At 49.3% G+C, this 20,073-nt stretch overlaps 1 protein-coding gene across 5 annotated transcripts; it reads right to left on the bottom strand.

The window, feature by feature from the left end:
- Positions 1-48: 48 nt before the first annotated feature.
- Positions 49-9,645, bottom strand: NR2F1 (nuclear receptor subfamily 2 group F member 1). Of its 5 annotated transcripts, none has more exons than XM_058823757.1 (4): positions 9,556-9,645; positions 9,195-9,447; positions 5,393-5,920; positions 49-472 (listed from the first exon to the last, which is right to left on the bottom strand). In XM_058823757.1, the coding sequence occupies exons 1-4, from the start codon at positions 9,643-9,645 to the stop codon at positions 192-194; spliced, it is 1,152 nt and encodes a 383-aa protein (XP_058679740.1). In that variant the 3' UTR covers positions 49-191. The 5 variants fall into 5 exon arrangements, with proteins under 5 accessions (XP_058679740.1, XP_058679741.1, XP_058679739.1 ...); XM_058823758.1 differs by having other exon boundaries at positions 9,195-9,418; positions 9,560-9,645; XM_058823756.1 differs by having other exon boundaries at positions 9,195-9,528; positions 9,571-9,645.
- Positions 9,646-20,073: the final 10,428 nt, after the last annotated feature.

Below are 20,073 nucleotides of genomic sequence, written 5' to 3'. Positions count from 1 at the left end.
GGCGAAACACCACAACCTCCACGGACGACAGGTCCGTCCTTCTCCCCTCCACGGCCACATCTGTGCTCCCTCTCGCCCTCTCTTTTGTTCAGTGTCCGCCTCCCGGGCCCCCCCGCGCCCCGAGAGCCCCGGGTGCGAGCGCTCCCTGGGCGCCGCTCGGCCGCCGCTCCGCCGGGGCTGCGGGACGGGCTCTAGGAGCACTGGATGGACATGTAAGGCCAGTTGAAGCTGCTCCCCGACAGTAGCATATCCCTGATGAGGGTTTCGATGGGGGTTTTACCTACCAAGCGGACGAAGAAGAGCTGCTCGATGACGGAGGAGGAGACGGTGCGCAGGGAGGGCAGCCGCAGCAGCAGCTTCCCGAAGCGGCTCGGCTGGTTGGGGTACTGGCTCCGCACGTACTCCTCTAGCGCGCACTGCGATTTCTCCTGGAGACTCTCGATGTGCGCAGCATCCGATAGGCCGCAGGCGTCTGCCCACCGCAGCGCACCCGCGGAGGCAGCCGCAGCACGGCGGCAGGCGGGAGGAGAGTGGAGGAAGGAGGTGGAGGAGGAGGAGGAGGAGGAGGAAGCGGGGGGAGATGGTTAGTGGCTGGGAACCACACAGGGAAACTCTGCGAGGATGGGGGGCAGCCCAAAGGCGCACCCCCCCATCCCATCCCATCCCATCTCGTCTCATCCCATCCCATCCTATCCCATCCCACCCCACCCCACGCTACCCCATCCCATCCCGCGCACCACTGCCAAATAAATAACGCGACCTCGCTGTGCCTCGTTGCCACCGTGGGTGTTTCCACCCGGGATGCGATGGGATGCCAACATCCCGCTCGTCCCAGTCACACACACACACACACACACACACACACACACACAAGCCCCCACACTTCCTTTGCACATCCCCCCACCACCACTCCGCGCTGCCGAGCGTGGTTTCTGCTCCAGGGAGCCCATCACCGGGATGCTGGAAACCTGGACCAGCCCCCTTAAATAACGCCGAGAGGAAGACAAATAAGATATTGGGGAAAATAATAATAATAATAATAATAATAATAATAATAACAGTAAAAATAATAAGCAGAGTGGCACACAAGCAGAGTGAGACACAAGGAGTTTGTTTACATGGCTGCACATCACAGAGAGGCAGCGACTGGGTCCTGCAGCGACTGGCAGGGAGCCGGCTGGGGGATGCCGTGGGGCAGGGGAGTCTCCTCTGCTCCTGCCTCGCTGCCAGTGATCGCAAATTTGCGATGTCTTTGCAGGCTGTGTGATAAATCCGGTAGCAAAGGGCTAGGTTAGTCCCAGCTTGTGCTCAGCAGGCGTCTGTAGCTCTCAGACACAAAGCTGGGAAGAGCTGCAGCAGCTAAGCCTTGCCTAAATGAAACCAGGGAGACTCCTTCCTCACAGGTCCTTCTGGCACTGTCACAAACATGCACCTTGCACCTTGCAGAACTACGTGACCTGGGCAAGCGTGCACTAATCCGAGACCAGAAGCCCTTTACATCCACGTATTGTATCTATACACCTTATTCTGTTCATATAGATACGAGCAGAGAGGTATGGATGCATCTGTGCATTTGCACACACATAGAGACACTTACAAGCACATATCCTATCTCAAAGAACATATAACCTAAACCAGAGAATAATTGAGCACCAGCTGCTTGTGGAAGGACTTGCTCAGGACACTGCAGTCATGGAAAAGTGATGGGTATGCCCAGATGGTTGAAACCATCCACATTGTTTCAAAGATTCAGAATAGATATTAAAAACACCAAACAAAAAAAAATAACTGAGAAACCTAACTAAAAAAACCAACCAACAAGCCAAAAAAACCCCCTCCAGCCATCAAGATCAGAGCAAGGGAGTCAGCTAGCAGTGCAGGTTAACAGATCAAAGCCAGACTTTACTAATATATAGATCCATATATGAATTAGTTAATGGCCCCTAAAAAGACATTATAAAAATGTGTATGTAGAGTTGTGACCCTGGAAAGACACAACAAATCAACAAATTATTCAAAGCTAAAAATAAAATAAAATAAAATAAAATTTGTTGCACAGGCATTTTTGAAGCTTAAGTCTTCCTTTACCGAGAACTGACTTTACAAAGATTTCTGAGCATCTTCATCTACAATACTATGGCCTCAAGCAAAAATACAAATAAAACAAGCCATAATTTAGGAACTTCTGAGAAGGAGAACCTTTGACCTGAGCTGCGGACTTGGCATCCCTCAGACACACAATTATCTGAGCCAGGCTGCTCTGCTAATCCATACTTTACCTTTAATGCAATGATATTTTGCAACATCTAAAGCACCAGGTTGCAACATACATATCTATCAAAAGCTGGGGCCTGTTCTTGTTTGCAATACATATCAAAAACCACAGACCTGTTCATATGTTGATTGCCACAAATCAGATTCCATATTTACATATATCTTGCTATTTTACATGCATTATCTGCCCATTATGCATTAGGATCCTATTCAACTTCCAAACAATGCAATATGAAAGGGTCTTACTGACACCCTGGCAGAGTTTTTTTCTTTATGCTCCATATGTCATACCCTTAAGGTTAGTAAAATATTTATCAGACATTTACAATAAGTGGACCTAGTAGTGCAGGTCACTGGACAATGTGGATGGGGAACTTGCCCTCTAAAAGAGCATCAGCCTGATGTGTTTTTTGAAAAATAGCCACAGGTTTTGCCTTAGACCTCCAAAAACTTGGAATTTTCTCATGCCGATAGTATCTGTTTGGCTTAAATTATTTTAAATGGTCTGGCATATGCCTTCACTTGGGTTTTATTTCACAGCCTAAAGTGGGGGTGGGAAGGCTCAATTCTCCCTTCAGAATGAGATTAAAAATAATAATAATTAAGGGATCCACAACTTGATTAGATTATGTAGCCCAGAGAGGTGCAATCCATGGGAGAAATAATGCAACCCATGTTTACTGAAGGTAAATTATTATTCCATCTCAGAAAGTGGGCTAATGTGAAAATCCTGTGTGTGCCTTGCTTTTTTATATGGCAGTGTGTCAATAAGGGAAAGCTCTATATTTCTTCTTGCAGTCTATGGAAAAGAAATTATGTAAATAAATAACCATTACTGTTCAACACACTCCAGCCTTCCCTTTGTAGTGGCGGCAATGTATTTCATGTTACATGTTCAGAAGAGTTTAGTGTTCAGAAAATATAGACGTAATCAGCTGGCATCTAACTAGAAATCAAAAGTTCTTATTGCGCTGCAAATAGATTTATTTGATTTATGTTATCTGTCTCTGTCTGTTCCTGGAAACATTTATTTATGACGATGAAATGGTAGATGCAGGAACTAATAATGCCAAAGTTTGGCAGCGGGGAGAAGGAGATGAGGGCAAGGAGGAGAGGAGGGTATGCAGGAGAAGGGTAAAGGAGGAAAGAAGGGAGCTGGTTTTGGGTTACTGCACAGCTTTTGGATGGTGTCCAGAATTTTACAGAATAAATACATGCTCTCTGGAGCCCAAATGTAGAAACCACAACAGGAAAAATCCATGTCAGTTTTAGACACTTTGTCCTCAGTGAAGGACTTTACACAATATGCCTAAAAATGTCTTTTCTGTCACTTAAAGTTTGTTTAAAAGTTGGATGACTTAGAGAAAGGCTTCTCATTAATTCCCCTCTGAATATACAACGAAAACAAGTTTAGTGAAAAGTGAAAATGTGCGGATGGGGTAAGGAGTAGTGGATTACTCCTGACAGCAGTATTTCCATTTTCTGAGATGCCCTGTGTGATCCTGCTCTGAAATAATATTATTGTTCCCTTCCTTCATTCTCCACTCCACTGTGGCAAGGGGCTTCTCCCCTCACAAATGTTATTACCTTTGGTTTTATTATATGTAAATGAAGGGCTCCTTTAAAGCCACTTACCCTTTTCTAACCAAGGTTAATTGTTTCAGAAGTAAAGGGGGAAGATTAGAGGGAACAGGGAGAGAAGAAAAAGAAGAAAAAAGAAAATATTGCCTCAACCACGTCCCTATCAGGGGCAACTTCCTTCACAGGGCCTTGGACGTGTGGAAGGGCTGAGGCACAGGCCAGACATTTTCCCAGCTCTGCTTGGAAAGAATCTCTCCAAGTTAGGTCTGGGGGAAAAAAAAGGTTCTCCTTGGCTATCCGTGTGTATTGATGAGCCTCCTGAAACGAATGGGAAAGGAAAGTCTGGGAGTCTGCAGGCAGGCTGTGGAGTTAAATCACCCTGATAAATGCAGGCAGGTCTCTTTGTCACTCTTGAAAAACATGTTTCCATCAAGAAGACTTATTATGATAAAATACATTAAAATGTCGAGTTGGCTATTCAGTAAATCTTCCATTTGTTTTAAGATTTGCACATTATCCTTTGCAAAGAAATATTCTCTCCAATGCTGCGAGACTGCATTTGCAGTGGAAGTAAAAGGGGGCAGTCACAGTACATGTCTCTGACCACCCTGCATACAAATTAGATACTCCTGTCTAAATAAATTATCTGATGTTCAAATCGATATTAATACTACATTTGCTACATTACAATATAGTGCAAATTTAGGAGACATTTTAATACAATGTAAATACTGTCTTTCGTGCTTGAAAGGCAGCAAATATTGATGGATTATAAACTGCTCAGTGTTAAACAAGGCCTTTGAACGATTTGCCATCTTTGTTCAGGAATGCTTTTAATTTTGCCTCGGCCTGGTTTTAAGTCACATTTATCAGAACTGTTTAGTTATTGCTAATGGGAAAAAGAGGAGAGAAGCTCATACAAGAGAGGAGCTAGGGGATGGGGAGAGGGGACATAAAAATGAAAAAGGAAAAAAAAAAGAAAAACAAGTAGGAAAGGTGGCAATTAGTCATATCGTGATGATAATTAGAATAATTAAAAAACTACACTGCCCAGACTCTTATCTTGCCTTGTTTCCATTTCCTATATTTCCTTCACATAGTTCCCCTTTGATGTTTATAAATTCTCCCTTGCAGGTTACAATAATAGTATACGTATTATATTCTTATAGGCTATGACCAGAGCACTTCAAAGGCAATGCTAATGCAACTTTCCTGCTAGTTAATTCAAACCATCTATCACAGGGAAAAATTGTTAACATGCATGTTTCCACCGCCTACACTTAATTTGATTTTGGTTTTTCGTATTATTTTTTTGGAGGGGCTGTGTGTTAAAGAGCCAGTATCAGTGGCAATGAGGATGATCCCTGGACCAGAGCGTATCCCCATCAGGTGCTATGCTTCCTCGACCTCCAGTATCTTTCCTTTAAAAATAATTCTATTTAAATTATTTCCTTATTTTCCTGCATGCGGTTTGGGGTTTTTGCCTTTTTTTATTTTTTCTTCCCAGACATCTCACATCCCCAACCCGTCCCCTCACCTGAGGTGAAGAGGACGATGGCTTTCAGGCAGCTGTATTCAGCCGAATCGACGTGCAGCGCCTTCAGCTTCTCCACCTGTTCCTGGAAGATGCGGATGTGGTCCATGAAGGCGACAACGCGGTCTGCCGACATGGGGGAGGCGTGGAGGCCGGCGGCGGCCAGGAGCGGGGCCACATGGAGGGGCATGGAGCACTGGGCAGCATTGAGGACGAAGAGCTCGCTCCAGGTGAGCCGCAGCAAGGCCACCTGGTCGGTGATCTGCAGGTCGGGGAAGAAGGGAATATTGCGGGCCCACTCGACGGCGCTGAAGAGCAGACGGGCGGCCAGCTCGCAGATGTTCTCGATGCCCATGATGTTGTTGGGCTGCATGCACTGGCTGCCGTAGCGGGAGGTGGGGTAGGGCTCGGCCCGCAGCAGGAGGGAGATGTATCCCGAGAGATAGCAGTGCCCGTTCAGGGGGTCGCCGTTGGTCAGCGCGTACTGGCCGGGGTTGGGCTGGGTGGGCGGCATTCTTCCTCGCTGAACCGCTGACAAAAAGAAGGAGAGAAGGAGAGGAAATGTGCATCCAGGAGGCTCGCAGGCATCGCCCCGGCGGCGCTGCCAACCAGCCGGAGACAATGCCGGGCTCCTTCCCCTCCCCGGCACCGCCTCGCCCCCGGCACACGCACAGGCACGGACACACAGAGGCATGCGGAGTCGGGCAGCTGCCGCCGACCTGCCCCGAGCCCCCCGCCCGGCCCCTGCACGGCCCCGGCCCCGGCCCCGACCCCTGCTCAGGCAGCCTCAGCACAGCGGCAGCCAAGCGCGTTCCGCTCCCCCCACCCCCGGCCACAATGCAGACAGGCTTCACAAAATAAACAGATTAAAAAGAAAGGGAAAAAAAAAAAAAAAAGCCAAGGCAAACAAGACAAATCCGCACACAACCCCCTCTTCCCCCCTCCCCTCTCGTAACAAAAGAAAGCCCCGTACGTAAAAAAAAAAAAAAAAAAAAAAAAAAAAAAAAAAAAAAAAGAAGGAAAAAGAAAAGAAAAGAAAAAAGAAAGAAAAAAAGAAAAAAAAAAATCAAAGAAGTCCTCCTCCGGGTGGTAAGAAAGTAGAGTTAAAAATCACAGCCAACTGTAAAAAATACAGCCAAGCTCAGTTGTGAATCCCAGCCTATTGCCCTGATACTACTGAAATTTAAAAGTAAACTGATGTATAGCTCTTTAGAATAAAATATTAAATAAAATAATTCATAAAACCAAATGCGTCCATTTTCTTCAAAAATACCTCGTTGTTACCCTTCAAGCTGGAACAGGTCGCAGCGTTCCAGCTCCCCACTGCTAACTTTATTACCAGAACCAGCTTTCCATCGAGTCCCCCCCTCCCCCGCCCAGCAAAGTTTTCCCTGCTAAAAGGAAGAGAAAGGTTAAATATTATCAAGGGAAAGGGGGAAATAAAATAAAAATGTCCGAACTTACAATAGCCAAACATTCGTGGAAAAAAAAGGGGACGGTGTAATTAATATCTTTGGTGAGCTGTTGCCACTGCAAAAGCCTGCAGTCAGCGTTGCACAGTGAATGCACAAGCTTGCAACTGCAAAAACACTGGATTCATTAACCATCTCCACACAGAGCGTAAGCATGCCTCGAGTCCCGAAAGCTGACCAAAGTTGGGGGTTTTTTTGTTGTTCTTTCTCTTTTTTTTTTTTTTTTTTTTTTTTTTTTTTTAGTGTGTGCATGTGTTTTACTCCATCAGTGCCAGCGTTTGCAGCCGCTTCCCATGTAAACAAATGTAACTTGAGGGGAAGATACGGCCACTCAGGCTCGTACCCTGCACACACAGACACCCCGCACACCCGCACACGCTCGCTGGCACGCACCCGCACATGCAATCACTCATGTTTCCGGCGTGCCACATTTTTCTCAACTTTCTCTTTTCTTCCCCAGCGAGCCCTCCTCGCCACCCGGGCCAGACCTCTGTCCTGCTGCCCTCCAGCCTACCTCTCCCTCTTCAATCTACTTGCAAACTTGGCAGACATTTTTTCATTTAACTGCATGCACAATTATCACTTTTTTGTTTATTTTTTTCTCCTCCTTCCTTTTTTAAAAAAATTGCTTGCCTCCACTCTGCCAGGTGCCTACCAACAGCCCCTGCAGCTACCAATGAAGCCATCATATTTGTGAGCTCTTTCAGACCTGGAGCAGCCCATTTCAATTCCTTTTCTTGTGGCATATAAAATACAATTTTAAAATCCCTGCTCCGGAGAATCAATTATTTCGCTGATGTGACATCTTTAGAACATCTTTAACGATAGTCACGGGGTAAACTTTAAACCGAGAGAACATGTTTCAAGGAGAAAAGAGGGCAGGAAATCCCCCATACACGAGAATGAGTCTGAACGCAAGGAAAACCACAGACAACTTTTGGAAAGGAGGAGAAAAAAAAAAAAAAGCAGAGCAGTTGGAAATAGTGGGGACCCGGTGCTAGATGCAGGCTGTGGATGCTGCTAAAATGAGAAGAACCGGTAAAGCGGTTATAAATTGAGATTTGTAGGAAGACTTTAAGGAGAGGGTGGAGTTTGATGAAGAAATAACATGAGCAGCGCACTAAAAAAAAAAAAAAAAAAAAAAAAAAAAAAAAAAAAAAAAGAAAGAAAAAGAAAAGAAAAAGGAAAAATCGAAAGAAAGAAATGACAGAAGTACAGAAACATGATTCAGTCACAAACTTTCCTTTGAACGCATGGAATGAAAACAAGGCCAAATCTCTCACAGAAGCACACTCCGGGGCACCGGGGAGCACAGGGAAGCGAAGATAGAGTAGCACATTTCCTCCCCTCCTTTTTTTTTTTTTTTTTCCCCTTTTCTCCCTTCCATCTTTTTCACACCCTTTACTCTTTCTCTAATTACACGTCTTTCATCTTTCTTTCGGGAAAAATGAGCCTGAGAGATGAATCTACCGAGAGGTATTGCAGGTTTAAAAAGAAATGATGGGGTGGAAAGGGGGTGGGGAGGGGGTGAGGGGGAAGGAAGCTGAATGGAGTCACATCTCGTACGGGAGAAAGATGTATCTCCCCCCACCCTCCGGTCTCATGCCAACAATAGACAAAACCACATCTAAAACACGCACACGCACACACGCATACACGCGCGCGCAGGGGGAAGTGGGGATAGCGGCTAAATGATAAATATTTAGCAAGCGATTGTAATAATAGTAATAGTAGTAGTAATAATAATAACAATAATAATAATAAATTCTCTGCACAATTATGAGGAAAGGGGAGAGTGTAGCAGTGCCGGAGAAGGGGGTGGGGAGAAGCGGGAGGGAGGGCAGGAGGCACAAACCGAAAAGCAAAAGAAAACACCACCAACCACCATCGACAATAACAACAGAACCTGGTGCAAAGCTGCCAGATGGAGTGCAGGCAGAGGAAGAGATTGACATGTGCATGGAAATATATAGAGAGTCCTGGCTGGATTGCTACCGAGAGCCGTAAATATATATATATATATATATATATATATATATATATATATGTGTGTGTGTGTGTATGTGTGTGTGTGTGTATATGTATATATATATATACACAAACACACATATATGTGTGTGTGTGTGTATTTATTTTTACATATTTATATTTATGTGTGTGTGTGCTTGCACGCCGCGCGTGTGCGCGCGTGTGTGTGTATGTACATGCATATAGGTGCGCGTGTGTGCGCGTACGGACAGGCAGACACAGACAGACGGAGAGCCCTCGCACACGCACGCCTGCACAGCCAAGGGGAGAGGGGAGCGATAGCATAGTAGGGAAGAAATATTCACCTTCCCGCCTCATGCCCACTTTGAGGCACTTCTTGAGGCGGCAGTACTGGCACTGGTTGCGGTGGTGCTGGTCGATGGGACAGTTCCTGTTGGCGCGGCATGTGTAAGTTAAGTTCCTGCGGACGCTCCTCTTGAAGAAACTTTTGCAGCCCTCGCAGGTGAACTGGCCGTAGTGCTTGCCGCTGGACTTGTCTCCGCACACCACACATTCGATGTGCTGCTGGCTCTGCCCCGAGCCCTGCTGGCCCGCTCCCTTGTCTCCGGCCGCTCCCGGCGTGGAGGGGGGTCCCGGCTGGCTGGGGGTCTGCGGGGTGTGTGGGGTGGCCGAGCTCCCCTGCTGCTGGGGCTGCTGCTCCCGGGCCGGCTGCGTCGCGGCGGGGTTGGGGCCGCTCGGAGTGCCCCCGGCCACGTCTTCCTGCGGATCTCGCCAGCTGCTAACTACCATTGCCATATCTCGGGCCCAAAAAAGTGCTGGGGAGCGGCGCGTCTCGCTGCGGGCTGCCGGGGAGTGAGGCGGGGGGCGGGGGGGTGGCGGCCGCCCGGGCGCCGGGGGCGAGCGGAGAGCGAGGGGACCCTTGCTGCCGCCTGCCTCCGCCTCGGCTGCCGCCGCCGCTGCCCTGCTGCCGCCGCCGCTGCTGCCGGCTGGAGCCGCTCCTGCCGTTTTCTTTATTTTATTTATTTTTCGCCGCCGCGAGCCCCCCTCCTCTCGCTCGCGCTCTTGCTAATTTTTTTTTTTTTTTTTTTAGAGAGGGGGAGGGGGCGACGGAGGATTTTCTCCCTCTCTCTTTTCCCCCCCCTTCCCTTTCCTTTTCCTCCCTTCCTTTTCCTTTCCTTTCCTTCCCTTCCCTGTCCTTTCCAGCGCTCCCCCCTCTTTAAAATACCCCCGCCTGACCGCTTCTCCCCTCTGCTCCCGCTCTCCCCGGCTCTCGCTGCCTCTCCTCGTCCTCCCCCCCCCCCCCCCCCCCCTCCGCCGCCACTTCAAGTTGCAAAATCAGAAACGGCAAACAAGGCTGTCGGGAGAGGCATTCAGGAGAGTAACACGCCGGACACGCACACGCAGGAGGCAGACACGCGCGCAATCGCCCGGCACACGGCTCCCCACTCGCGCACACGCACACACGCACGGGCACAGGCACACGCGGTCCGGGCGCTACGAGCGCGGAGGATGTGCAGGCATAGAGGAAGCCGCGGCGCCGCCGAGGAGGAGGAGGAGGAAAAGGAGGAGGAGGTGGAGGAGGAGGAGGGGAAGGAAGAGGAGGAGGAGGAGGTCGCCGCTCGCCGCTCGCCGCCGCCGGGGCTCGGCCGCCGCCGCTCCCGCGGAGGCTGCTGTCGCCGCCGCTGTCGCCGCCGCTGTCGCCGCCGCCGGTGCCGGTGTGGGCTCTCGGGAGGCGGGAGGTCGAGAGAGGAGCCGCTCGCCGGCGATCAGAGTACGGAGGTGTCGGGGGGCCAGGTCCAGGGCAGCGCGCCGTCAGCCATTCAGGGCGGTGGAGCCGGGGAGCGCGGCGGAGGCGGGCGGGGAGCTGAGGCAGTTTGATCTCCTGTCGCGGCGGCGGGGAAGGAGGAGGAGGAGGTTGCCGGTCGCTGCTCTTTCTCTCCCGAGCTGCTCTCTCTCGCTCTCTGTCTCTCTCGCTCGCTCGCGCTCTCTCTCGCCTTTTTTTTTTTTTTTTTTTTTTTTTTTTAAATCGCAGAAAAAAAATCGGATGTGACTAAATTCGCAGAGGAGACGAATTCACGGCGAAGTGTAAAAATAGAGAACGGGAATAATAATGACACTTGCAGGAAAAAGAGAGATCCAAAGTAGGTCGGTAAATAAATCCTCTTCTTCTCCTCTTTCTTGCCTTTTCGGTGTTCTTCTCCTGTGAGAGCGCACGATACTGGTTGCGAGGAAAAAAAAAAGGAAGAAAAACGGTGGAAATCGCCCCAAAAATATTCTTTTTTTTTGTTTGTTTAGTTGCCTAAAAAAAGTATTTCATGTAAAAACTCATCACCCAGAAGAGAAGCCCTCCCCCAAAATAAAAAAAGAGGCAAGAATTGTCAAAATAATAACGGTATTAAGATGTGAACGCGTTCTCTCTCTCTCCGGACTTTCCCCCTCCCCCCTGTTTCTCTCTCTCTCCTTTCCCCCTTTTTTCTTTCTTTCTTTCCGAGTTTGGTTTTTTTTTTTTTTTTCAGTTTCACCTCTCTCCTCTTCTCCTGCAGGAATGAAGCGAAAGACACAAGGAGGAAGGGTGGAAAAAAGAAGAAAAGGAAGGAGAAGAGGGAGATGAAGGGGGGGCACACTAATAGAATATGCAAGAAAGGGAAGGGGGGGAGAGAGGGAGAGAGGGAGAGAGGGGGAGAGAGGGAGAGAGAGGGAGAGAGAGAGAGACCCAAAAAATGAATGCGTTTAAACGGGAAGCCTAGCAAAGCAATGTTTCCGAAAGGGGGATCTGCGCGAATGTCTGTATATAGTGAACTTTGACACTACTATTGAAACTGACACGTTTCTATGGAGATCGCTGCCTTATATGGAGCTCGTGTCAAGGAGCCAAGAGAAGGGCTGCTGGCAACTGATAATCAAAGGCGACTGACTGGTCAGAGCCCTGAACTGGGGGGAGAGAAAATGGGAGGCTAAGGTTAGCCAAGCCTCCTTCACTCCATTGGTTACCCCCCAATTCCCCCCCTCCACCCGCGCTTTGCTTTCTCTTTTCTTTTCTTTTCTTTTCTTTTCTTTTCTTTTCTTTTCTTTTCTTTTCTTTTCTTTTCTTTTCTTTTCTTTTCTTTTCTTTTCTTTTCTTTTCTTTTCTTTTCTTTTCTTTTCTTTTCTTTTCTTTTCTTTTCTTTTCTTTTCTTTTCTTTTCTTTTCTTTTCTTTTCTTTTCTTTTCTTTTCTTTTCTTTCTTTCCTCTCTCTCACTCTTTCTCTCTTTTCTTTCTCTTTCTCTCTCTGGTTCTTTCTTTCTTTTCTTTCTCTCTCTTTCTGTCTCTCTCTCTTTTTTTTCTCTCTCTTTCTCTCTCCCTTCTCTTTCTTTTCTTTCTTTTCTTTCCCCCTTTTTTTTTAATTAAATGAAAAAAAAATTTTCACTACTTACTGAATGGGATAGGGAAGGGAAAGGAAATGGGAGGGGGGAGGAAGGGAGGGAGGGAGAGTAGAGAGAAGGAGAGGAGATTCTTCTGACAAGCACAATTTGCACTGAGATCCCCCGGTGCTGCTATTTACTTTGGGACCTGATTAGTAGGGGTCGTCTATGACCCCTCTACCCCCCCAACCCATGACACACATGGGCAGAGGAGGATGCATTGCGATAGGCAGAAAGGTGCAATTAAAAGGACACGATGGATATGGGCTCCCTGTGAAAAGTTAGTGTGGGTTGGGTTTTTTTTTTGTTTTGCTTGCTTGTTTTTGTTTTGTTTGTGTGGGTTTTTTTTTTTTTTTTGGTTGCTGTTTTTTTCCCTACAGATCTGAAAGAGGGATTTATCTTCCGCTTGCCAGTTGCAAAAGCCACTCCAGGGGTGTTAATGATGGAGAAGGAAACACGCGCTGCACGGAGGAGCAGGCGCCCGTACATGCACACCCTTGCACACACACGCGGCCGAGTCCACACACATATTCAAATCCCCATATGTTCCCATCCCACTTCGGGCTATTTTTGCAGCCTGTCCCTCGTCCCTCACCCCTCATTCCTCACCTAACATGTCCACCCGCGGCCCCGCAGGGCTCCACGCTTCTCGCGGGGGTTTCACCCCTACCCTTTAATTTCATTTTGGGGGTGTGTGAGCAGTCAGCATCACCCCCTCCGCTGCCCTGCCCGCCGTGCGCTCCCCCTCGGTCCCCTCGCCCGGCTCTCCCGGTCTCTCCAGGAGCCCCACGCGGGAAGGGGACGCGGGGGTGCGGGGGTGTCGGTGCCCCCAGCCCCGCGCCCCCCTCCGCTCCCGGCCCGGCGAGCGGGAATCGCTGGCTCCGGCTGCCATCTAGCGGGCACGGAGCCGCGGCCCGGGGAGCCCGGCGAGCAGGGGCTCCGCGCCTGCCTGCAGCCCTGCACCCCACCCCCGGCTCTCGCCAGAAAATGAATTTCCCCTTTCCGATTTGAAATAGAAAACTGCACTGAGGAGAAGACCCTCTTCTTTTCAATTTCTGTCTCTCTCACAAGCCGGCCTTAGAGGCAGCTTCCCTTTTGTCAGGGATCGGAAATTTGCCTTGGGTTCGAAAGACTGCATGTGACAAAGAAGAAGCAGAATGCAAAAACTGAACAGCTCCCCCCCGCAACAAAAAATCCCACCAAAACTAACACCCCAGGCGCCTCTACTCGCCACCATACCTTTCTCTTAGCTCCCAATCAAGTTTATGATTATGATAATCTAATGAGATTAGAAGGTGGATGGAAAACCTGCAGAAGGAAAGTGAATGAAATAGGTGACAGAAATTTTATTGTTATTATTTAGTTTCGTAAAGTGATGTTGATTAATTAAAAGTAAAGAGAAAAAAATAAGCCCCTCAAATTTGATGCATAGTGATCATGATATTTTTTTCTTTCCCTGTCGACTCTGAAATCTGAGGCTGGGAGCCGCCTGAAGAAAAGATTCCTTCATCATTTCTAAGATCAGAATAAACGCTTGATTTTGTCCCGAAATAATGAAGAGATTTTCAATGAGCCCCTTGCCCAAGCCGTCTCTGTTGTATATTGCATTGATAAAAAGGATGTTATTGACTATGCAACAGTAGGCTTCTTTCCTCTCTCTCGCTCTTTCCAAATAAAGTCTCCGTCCTGTCTCTTGATCAGTAAGAAGGTGAAACGAATAAGATTAAATAGGACAAAAAAGCAAGCTCCGTATGTGTATCATCTAGATTTTACTCCCCAGACTGTGAAGAGACAGGGAGTAAAAGAGGCAGAGCGAGGCACGGAGGGTGGGGGGGGGGGGAGAGAGAGAGAGTGAGAGTGAGACACAGACACAGACACAGACAGAGGCAGAAAGCCTGAGAGGAGGTGGACGGACCCAGCAGCCGCAGCCCAGCTCCTCCCGGACCGGGCACTCTGCCGACGGCCCCGACTCCCCGGGCCACCCCAGGCAAGTCGCCGCTTCCTTCCTCGTGGTTTCGGGGCAGAGGGAGGGGAGCAAGGCCGCGACACTTGGCAGGGAGACCTTCCCCAGTCCTGCCCCCCCGGGCCACCTCCTCCCCTGGCGTCATTTGGGCATCCCGGCATTTGGGAGGAGTGAAAGGCGCCTAGTCCTCATTCTGTCCGAGGTTTTTCCTTCCTCCTCCCTTCCGTTCCCCTTTCCCCCCATAGGAACATGTGTGGGAATTTCCACGGCTCCCCTCCCCACACAAGGCGGGTGTCTCGCAGGGGGACCCACGCAGGTCCGGCAGGCGCCGACCCGGGCGCCAGGGCCGGCTGCAGCCGCAGGGCGCCGGGCTGGGGACGCGCAAGCATTCCAGCGCTCTTCTCTTTCACCTGCTTTGTTTGTTACTTGATCACCTAATGAAAAGATCGATGGCAGCTTGTTTATCTGGGTGATAGTGTCAACAGATTACAGGGGCAGTAATCAGATGTTTCCCAGCCGGGCTGGGCACAATTGTAATACAGAGGGAGCCTAAACATGCTCAGACTGGGCTAGTCTGGGCAACGGGGGTTGTGCGGCGGGGAGAAATTTTTTCCCTTCGTCTGGCTGGAAACGCTTGGTGGTTTTCACTCGCTCCGTGATGAGGAAAAGCAGCTTTTAAACGGGATTTGTAGAAATAGATGATGGGTGAAGGGCCGGTGAAATTTGCGGGAGTCCCGAGGAAAAATCCATCTCCGGCGTCCTGTGGCTGTGCAGTAGCCTGCTGGGGAGGGGAGACGGGACTCTGGGCATCCATCAATAAAAGTCTCATGCCTGTGTTGACCAGGTTAAAGCAGAGATCAGTCGACGAGAGGCATTTCCTCTCCTCAACAAATTACAGGGACACGGTCACAACTCACATTTAATTGGGAAATGAACTTTGATTCCTTTTTTAACCTCTGTGGATCTGGAATGTGTAAAGGAGATGGAGCTGGGAACTTGGAGAATTAATTTTTCCTCTGTCGTACTAGATGCTACTTTCCCCAGGCCAGAGTCCAAGGCTGGAATCTGAAGGTGGGAGAGTTTTGGGAGGCTTTAGCGAGTGGTTTTGGTTGTTTCTGTTTGTTTGTTTTTTTTTCTCCTCCTTTCTGTATCTCTCTTCTCCACCCCTGTCTCCTTCCTCGTGTAACCCAGCCTGGAATGGCACTGGTTCCTCTCTCGTCCCCTGCAGAAAGGAAAAGTTCCTCTGGAGATTTGTGAGTGGCCCGGATGCATGTAATTTGGGAGCTCGGATACATAGCCTCTGTTTTCTTAAACAAATAAGTGCCTTCTTCAGCTGCCAGCTCCACAAGGCACCACACACACACACACACACTGAAAAAAAGTACACGGGGACGTACACACATATACCCACATATATATGCACACACCTATGGAGTGGGGTAGATGGAAGGCAGAGGGTGCACACTTACACAGGGTGCAGTGAACAGCTTGGACTTGCAAAAACCATTTAATTCTTGCTTTCAATTTTTAGTGTATTTAATCGTTCTCAGTTCTGATCTGTGGACACCTACAGGCTGTAAAACCAGAGTGTTGCACTGGGGTTTCCCCCTAGCCTCTGCCTTCATCCCTTGGTTGGAGTTTTATGGCTACCCCTCTCCTGGGCCTGCTGCAGACCGAATGTGAACGGTCACATTGGACCCCCCAGTCTGAACCGTGTGTCCCAGCCCTGCTGCTCCTCAGGCCCCCAGCCAGGCTGGGGGTGGCACTGCTGTTCCAGGCCTCCACAACCGGTGGTGCGTAGCCAGGCCTCATTTCCCAGCAGCAGTGCTGGGGGTTTTCCTCACAGGCCTTTTTCTCCATTTGCCTTTTTTCCTCCCTTTCTTTTTTCCTTCCTTTTCCTGCCTCTGCTCAAGCCAGACCTGAAGGATAACTAAGTTTCTTGAGGAACGCAGCATATGGTGTGTGTGTGTGCGTGCGGGAGGCAGTGCTGCTGGAGGAGACGCGGTCACCGCTGCCCTGGGCAGGTGGTCTCCGGTGAGTGCCATCCCCCGGGGAGACGTGACCGAGCGGGGCCAGCTCCCCCCGGGCGCCCTGCGCTGCTCCTCCGCTGCCTCCTGCAGCACCCACCGCAGCTGTGCCGAGGGACGCGCTCTGGGGCGCCTTGTGCCAGCCCTGGTGCTTTCTAAAGGAAGCCTGATGCCGAAGGTGGGCCCATCCCACCCTGAGCGTTCCGAGCGGTGTCTTTCTCCCCCGTCCCGGTGTCCCTATCACAGTCACCCTAGCCCGTCGCCCAGGACGTTTCAGTACTTCCCACCGACGGCGACTGGGCTTGGGAAACAAGGCCCTCCACCTTTCCCTGCTGGACTCCCCCTCCGTCCGTCTGCCGCACATGCCCCGGGCCACGCCACCATGCATAACCTGCTTTATTTATTTATTTATTTATTTATTTAAAAAAAAAACCCAAAAAACCCGCAATCTTTGGAGCGTACTCCTTCCCCCAGTTTCCTCTGTGAAACACCATCTTGGGGTCACGGCCGACATCCCCGCGGTATCCAGATCTGCTGCTGGGTCTCACAACCCACGGGGCATTATTGTGTGTCCCACCCCGCCGAGGTGTGCCCGCTCTCCCTCGCCTCCCGCGTGTGTTTAACCCGGAGGCGCGACCGCCCTTCCCTTCCGCGCACACCGCCTGCTTCCCTGGAATTATTTTAGACGGGATTGGCAAAAAAGCAGTGTGACAGCGGCCCTCGCAACTCCCCCCGCCACGCCCTCGAGAAGGCAATCTGCCGCTCCCGCATCCTCTCCGGCAGCGGGTCCGCGCCGAGCCGGGGTTTGTCATTTGTTAGCACTCAAAAGTACCGGGCTCCAGTGCCAACCAGAAAGCAGGCGCTCGTTATCCCTACAGACAGAAACGCCTGAGCACCCGACAGTCAGCCTTCTTTCCCCAATTAAAAAAAAAAATAAAAAAAAAAAAATCTGTGCCTAGAAGTAAAAACCAAACCAAAAGCAAAACTAAAAAACACCACAGAACCCCAACCAACAAGCACACAACAAAAAAAAGCTGTTTCTGTGAGGACGGGAGAGAAGGCACCCAAAGCGAAGGCCACTTTTCTAACAGCACAAAGAAACATAGCAATTCCCAAGTAGAGCTGCAGGAGCAGAAACTGATGACCTTTGGATGGAGATCAAACTTTCCTGTATAAGGAAAATCTGGGAATAATTTTCAACACACTCATGAATCCAGGACCAAATATTTACATTCGGCACAAGTAAAGCTGCGGTGATCAGAGCGCTGAAGCCAAGAGAAAAAAAATTTACAAAAACCACTAGCATAATGCTTTGCACTGAACAGTTCCGACTGTATTTTATGCTTTCAGCTTCTCTTAGGGCTGAATTTGGTGTTTTTATGATTCTGAGTTGCGCTGGAGATTTTGATAAAGATCTGACGTTTGGAAACGAGTTTGTAAGTCGTGAGATTGTCCTGACAACGCATTCGACGGCAGTATATAATAATTTCCTTAATAGTTACCTGTCAGAAATTCCATTTCTTTTACTGAGGGGATTAGTCAGTCAGGAGTAGATTTGAGCTGGACTTTCCGCAGACCAGAGACCGGCTCCAAGATGTTTAAGTATTTAATGTCACTTTCTCCCCTGCGTCCGAGATAAAACTGTGCAAAAGTATGTTTGCCGGGAAATACTCAGCAATGGTAGAGCAGTAGCAATATAATCATATTTATTCATCAGAAATTGATCTGAGTAATAAACCTTAGCATTTCCATTGAAACTGTCAGGAGCAAGATATGTTTATTACGGCATATTCTGTCTGCGTGGGGAGGACCGGGCTGCGCTTCATATAAAGTTTAAATGAAACAGAATAAACACAGTAGATTGCTCCAGCCCAATACAAAAGCTGCAAATGACCGCTACATATTTTATGGTGCAAAGGCTTTTTTATGATTTTTTAAAAAATATAATTATTCACACGTTTCTCGGGGTTAAGCCCAGACCTATCTAACAGTGTTGTTAATAAGTTACACAAAATTGCCTGATCCTATCAAACGGGTCTAGAGTTATATGTTTTATTGTTAACCCCTTCCACCGAATCTTCTGAAGCTGAAAGGGAAAGGGAAAGGGCTTTTGTCCGAGTTGATCCTTGGCTATTCTGGGGCTCAGGTTGGTGTGAAAAGGACGAGGAGGTCTCTTGAAATCTCCTTTTATCTACTCCTATTTTCTCTCTGGATCAGCAAATTTGAATAGACACCATCTAATCGCTCGTAATGGAAAATGAAAAAAAAAAAAAAAAAAAAAAAAAAAAGAAAACCAAGCCACCCAACAAAAAACAACTGTGTGTGTGCTCTGGGAGCTGCGAAAATGCTTTTGCGCTGGGCTGCCTGGCCGAAGGGGTGCGTGCCCTTGAGTGCGCCAGACGGGGAGCAGCGTGAGCAGCGCCTGCAGCCGCAGCCCGCGGTGCGCGCACCCCGCGGCTCCGCGGAGACCCCGGCATGCCCTGTCCCTGCTCCCCCGGCCCCCGAGCCTGGGCATGCCCTGCCCGGGCCGGGAGCTCTGGGGTGGGCATGCTGGAGCAAGCAGCGTCTCAGAGACTCCTTCCCGGCGCCCGGGCTGTGAGGAGCTTTTTTGAGGAGTGATAACACGGAGTCGACCCGACACTATTTCCTCTCTCACCCTCAGACTCCTGGATTTTCGTGATTTGCTCTTATTGCGGATACCTGGACTGAGAGACAGTCCGGGCTGCCGGGAGTGGGTGACCCCAAGGAACAGTCGCCCTGTGGCGGGCAACCAACTCCGCACATCAGGCAGGCACCGACGGAGGTGTCCGCAGCTTCCTGGGGATCATCTTGCCAAGGCTGGTGTTTTTTTTTTGTTTTTTTTTTTTGTTTTTTTTTTTGGGGGGGGGGGGGTGGTGGTGTTGTGTTTTTTTTGCTATGCGTTAAGGGGAAAAATAAAAAAAAAAAAGGAGGCGGGCAAACTTGGGGGCCTCTGTCAAATAGAAAAAGTTTTGTTCTAGAGGCTCAATCCAGGGCACTATCTCTTCCTTCCTAGCAGCTCAGAAATTGGCGTTTCTTTCTCAGTCTGGGACACTTTTGCTGAAAATTCCTTCATGTGACCCCTTTGTTGCTAAGGCTACAAGTTCCCATCCCGACACACAAATCTTTTCCACTCCAGGAGCAGCTCAAGTCCTGGGCAGAAGTCATGACTTAAGAGACTTACTTCAAACTCCTTGGAGTGCCTCCCTGCTAAATACCTGCTTAAGTCTAGAGGTTCAAATGAAGTCCTCCCCCCGCCATCGTGTGTCGCCCCCCTCCTCCTCTCCCGAGGTACGTTTTGCTGGGACTTCTAGTAAATAGATGGCGAGAAGGAAACACAGTCGAATAAGGATTAAATTAAGTAGAAGAAATCCAGGCGATGTATATTTTGAAGATCCGATGGGGCGTCAAACTGATGTTTAACACATTTTTTCCACTCACTGTGCACAAGTCCTCAGCCCCCATCGCCTTGTTTAATTTTTTCACCCCCGAGGAGGCGGCAGTCGTGGGAGGTGGACAGAAAAAGGCTCCCTCGACCCACAGATCTTTTCCTATCCTCAAATGCCATGGGAAAGGACAAGGAGACACCGTGTCCCCAGGCACGGCTGGGGACACACTCACACACACTCACACTCACACACAGGCACACACACACTCACACTCACACACAGAGAGGGGCTCTTCCAGCACCGAAGGACCTGTGAGGTGGAGTACTGCGTGGTCATCCAGGCTGTCCCTAAATGCAGAGCTCAGGTGGAAAGTGGTTGGTTTTGGTTGTTTGTTTTGTTTTGTTTTGTTTTGTTTTGTTTTCCCT

The sequence above is a fragment of the Ammospiza caudacuta genome, chromosome Z, assembly GCF_027887145.1.
Source record: "Ammospiza caudacuta isolate bAmmCau1 chromosome Z, bAmmCau1.pri, whole genome shotgun sequence".
NCBI lineage: Eukaryota > Metazoa > Chordata > Aves > Passeriformes > Passerellidae > Ammospiza > Ammospiza caudacuta.
Note: the sequence above shows the minus strand (reverse complement) of the source record. Positions and strands in the feature narration are given on the sequence as shown.

Coding starts and splice junctions, on each gene's coding strand:
- NR2F1 (XM_058823754.1), bottom strand. CDS start 9,645: ATGGCAATGGTAGTTAGCAGCTGGCGAGATCCGCAGGAAGACGTGGCC. Junction 5,921..9,194: donor AGTGGGCATGAGGCGGGAAG/GTGAATATTTCT, acceptor TCTTTTTGTCAG/CGGTTCAGCGAGGAAGAATG. Junction 473..5,392: donor CATCGTCCTCTTCACCTCAG/GTGAGGGGACGG, acceptor TGCGGTGGGCAG/ACGCCTGCGGCCTATCGGAT.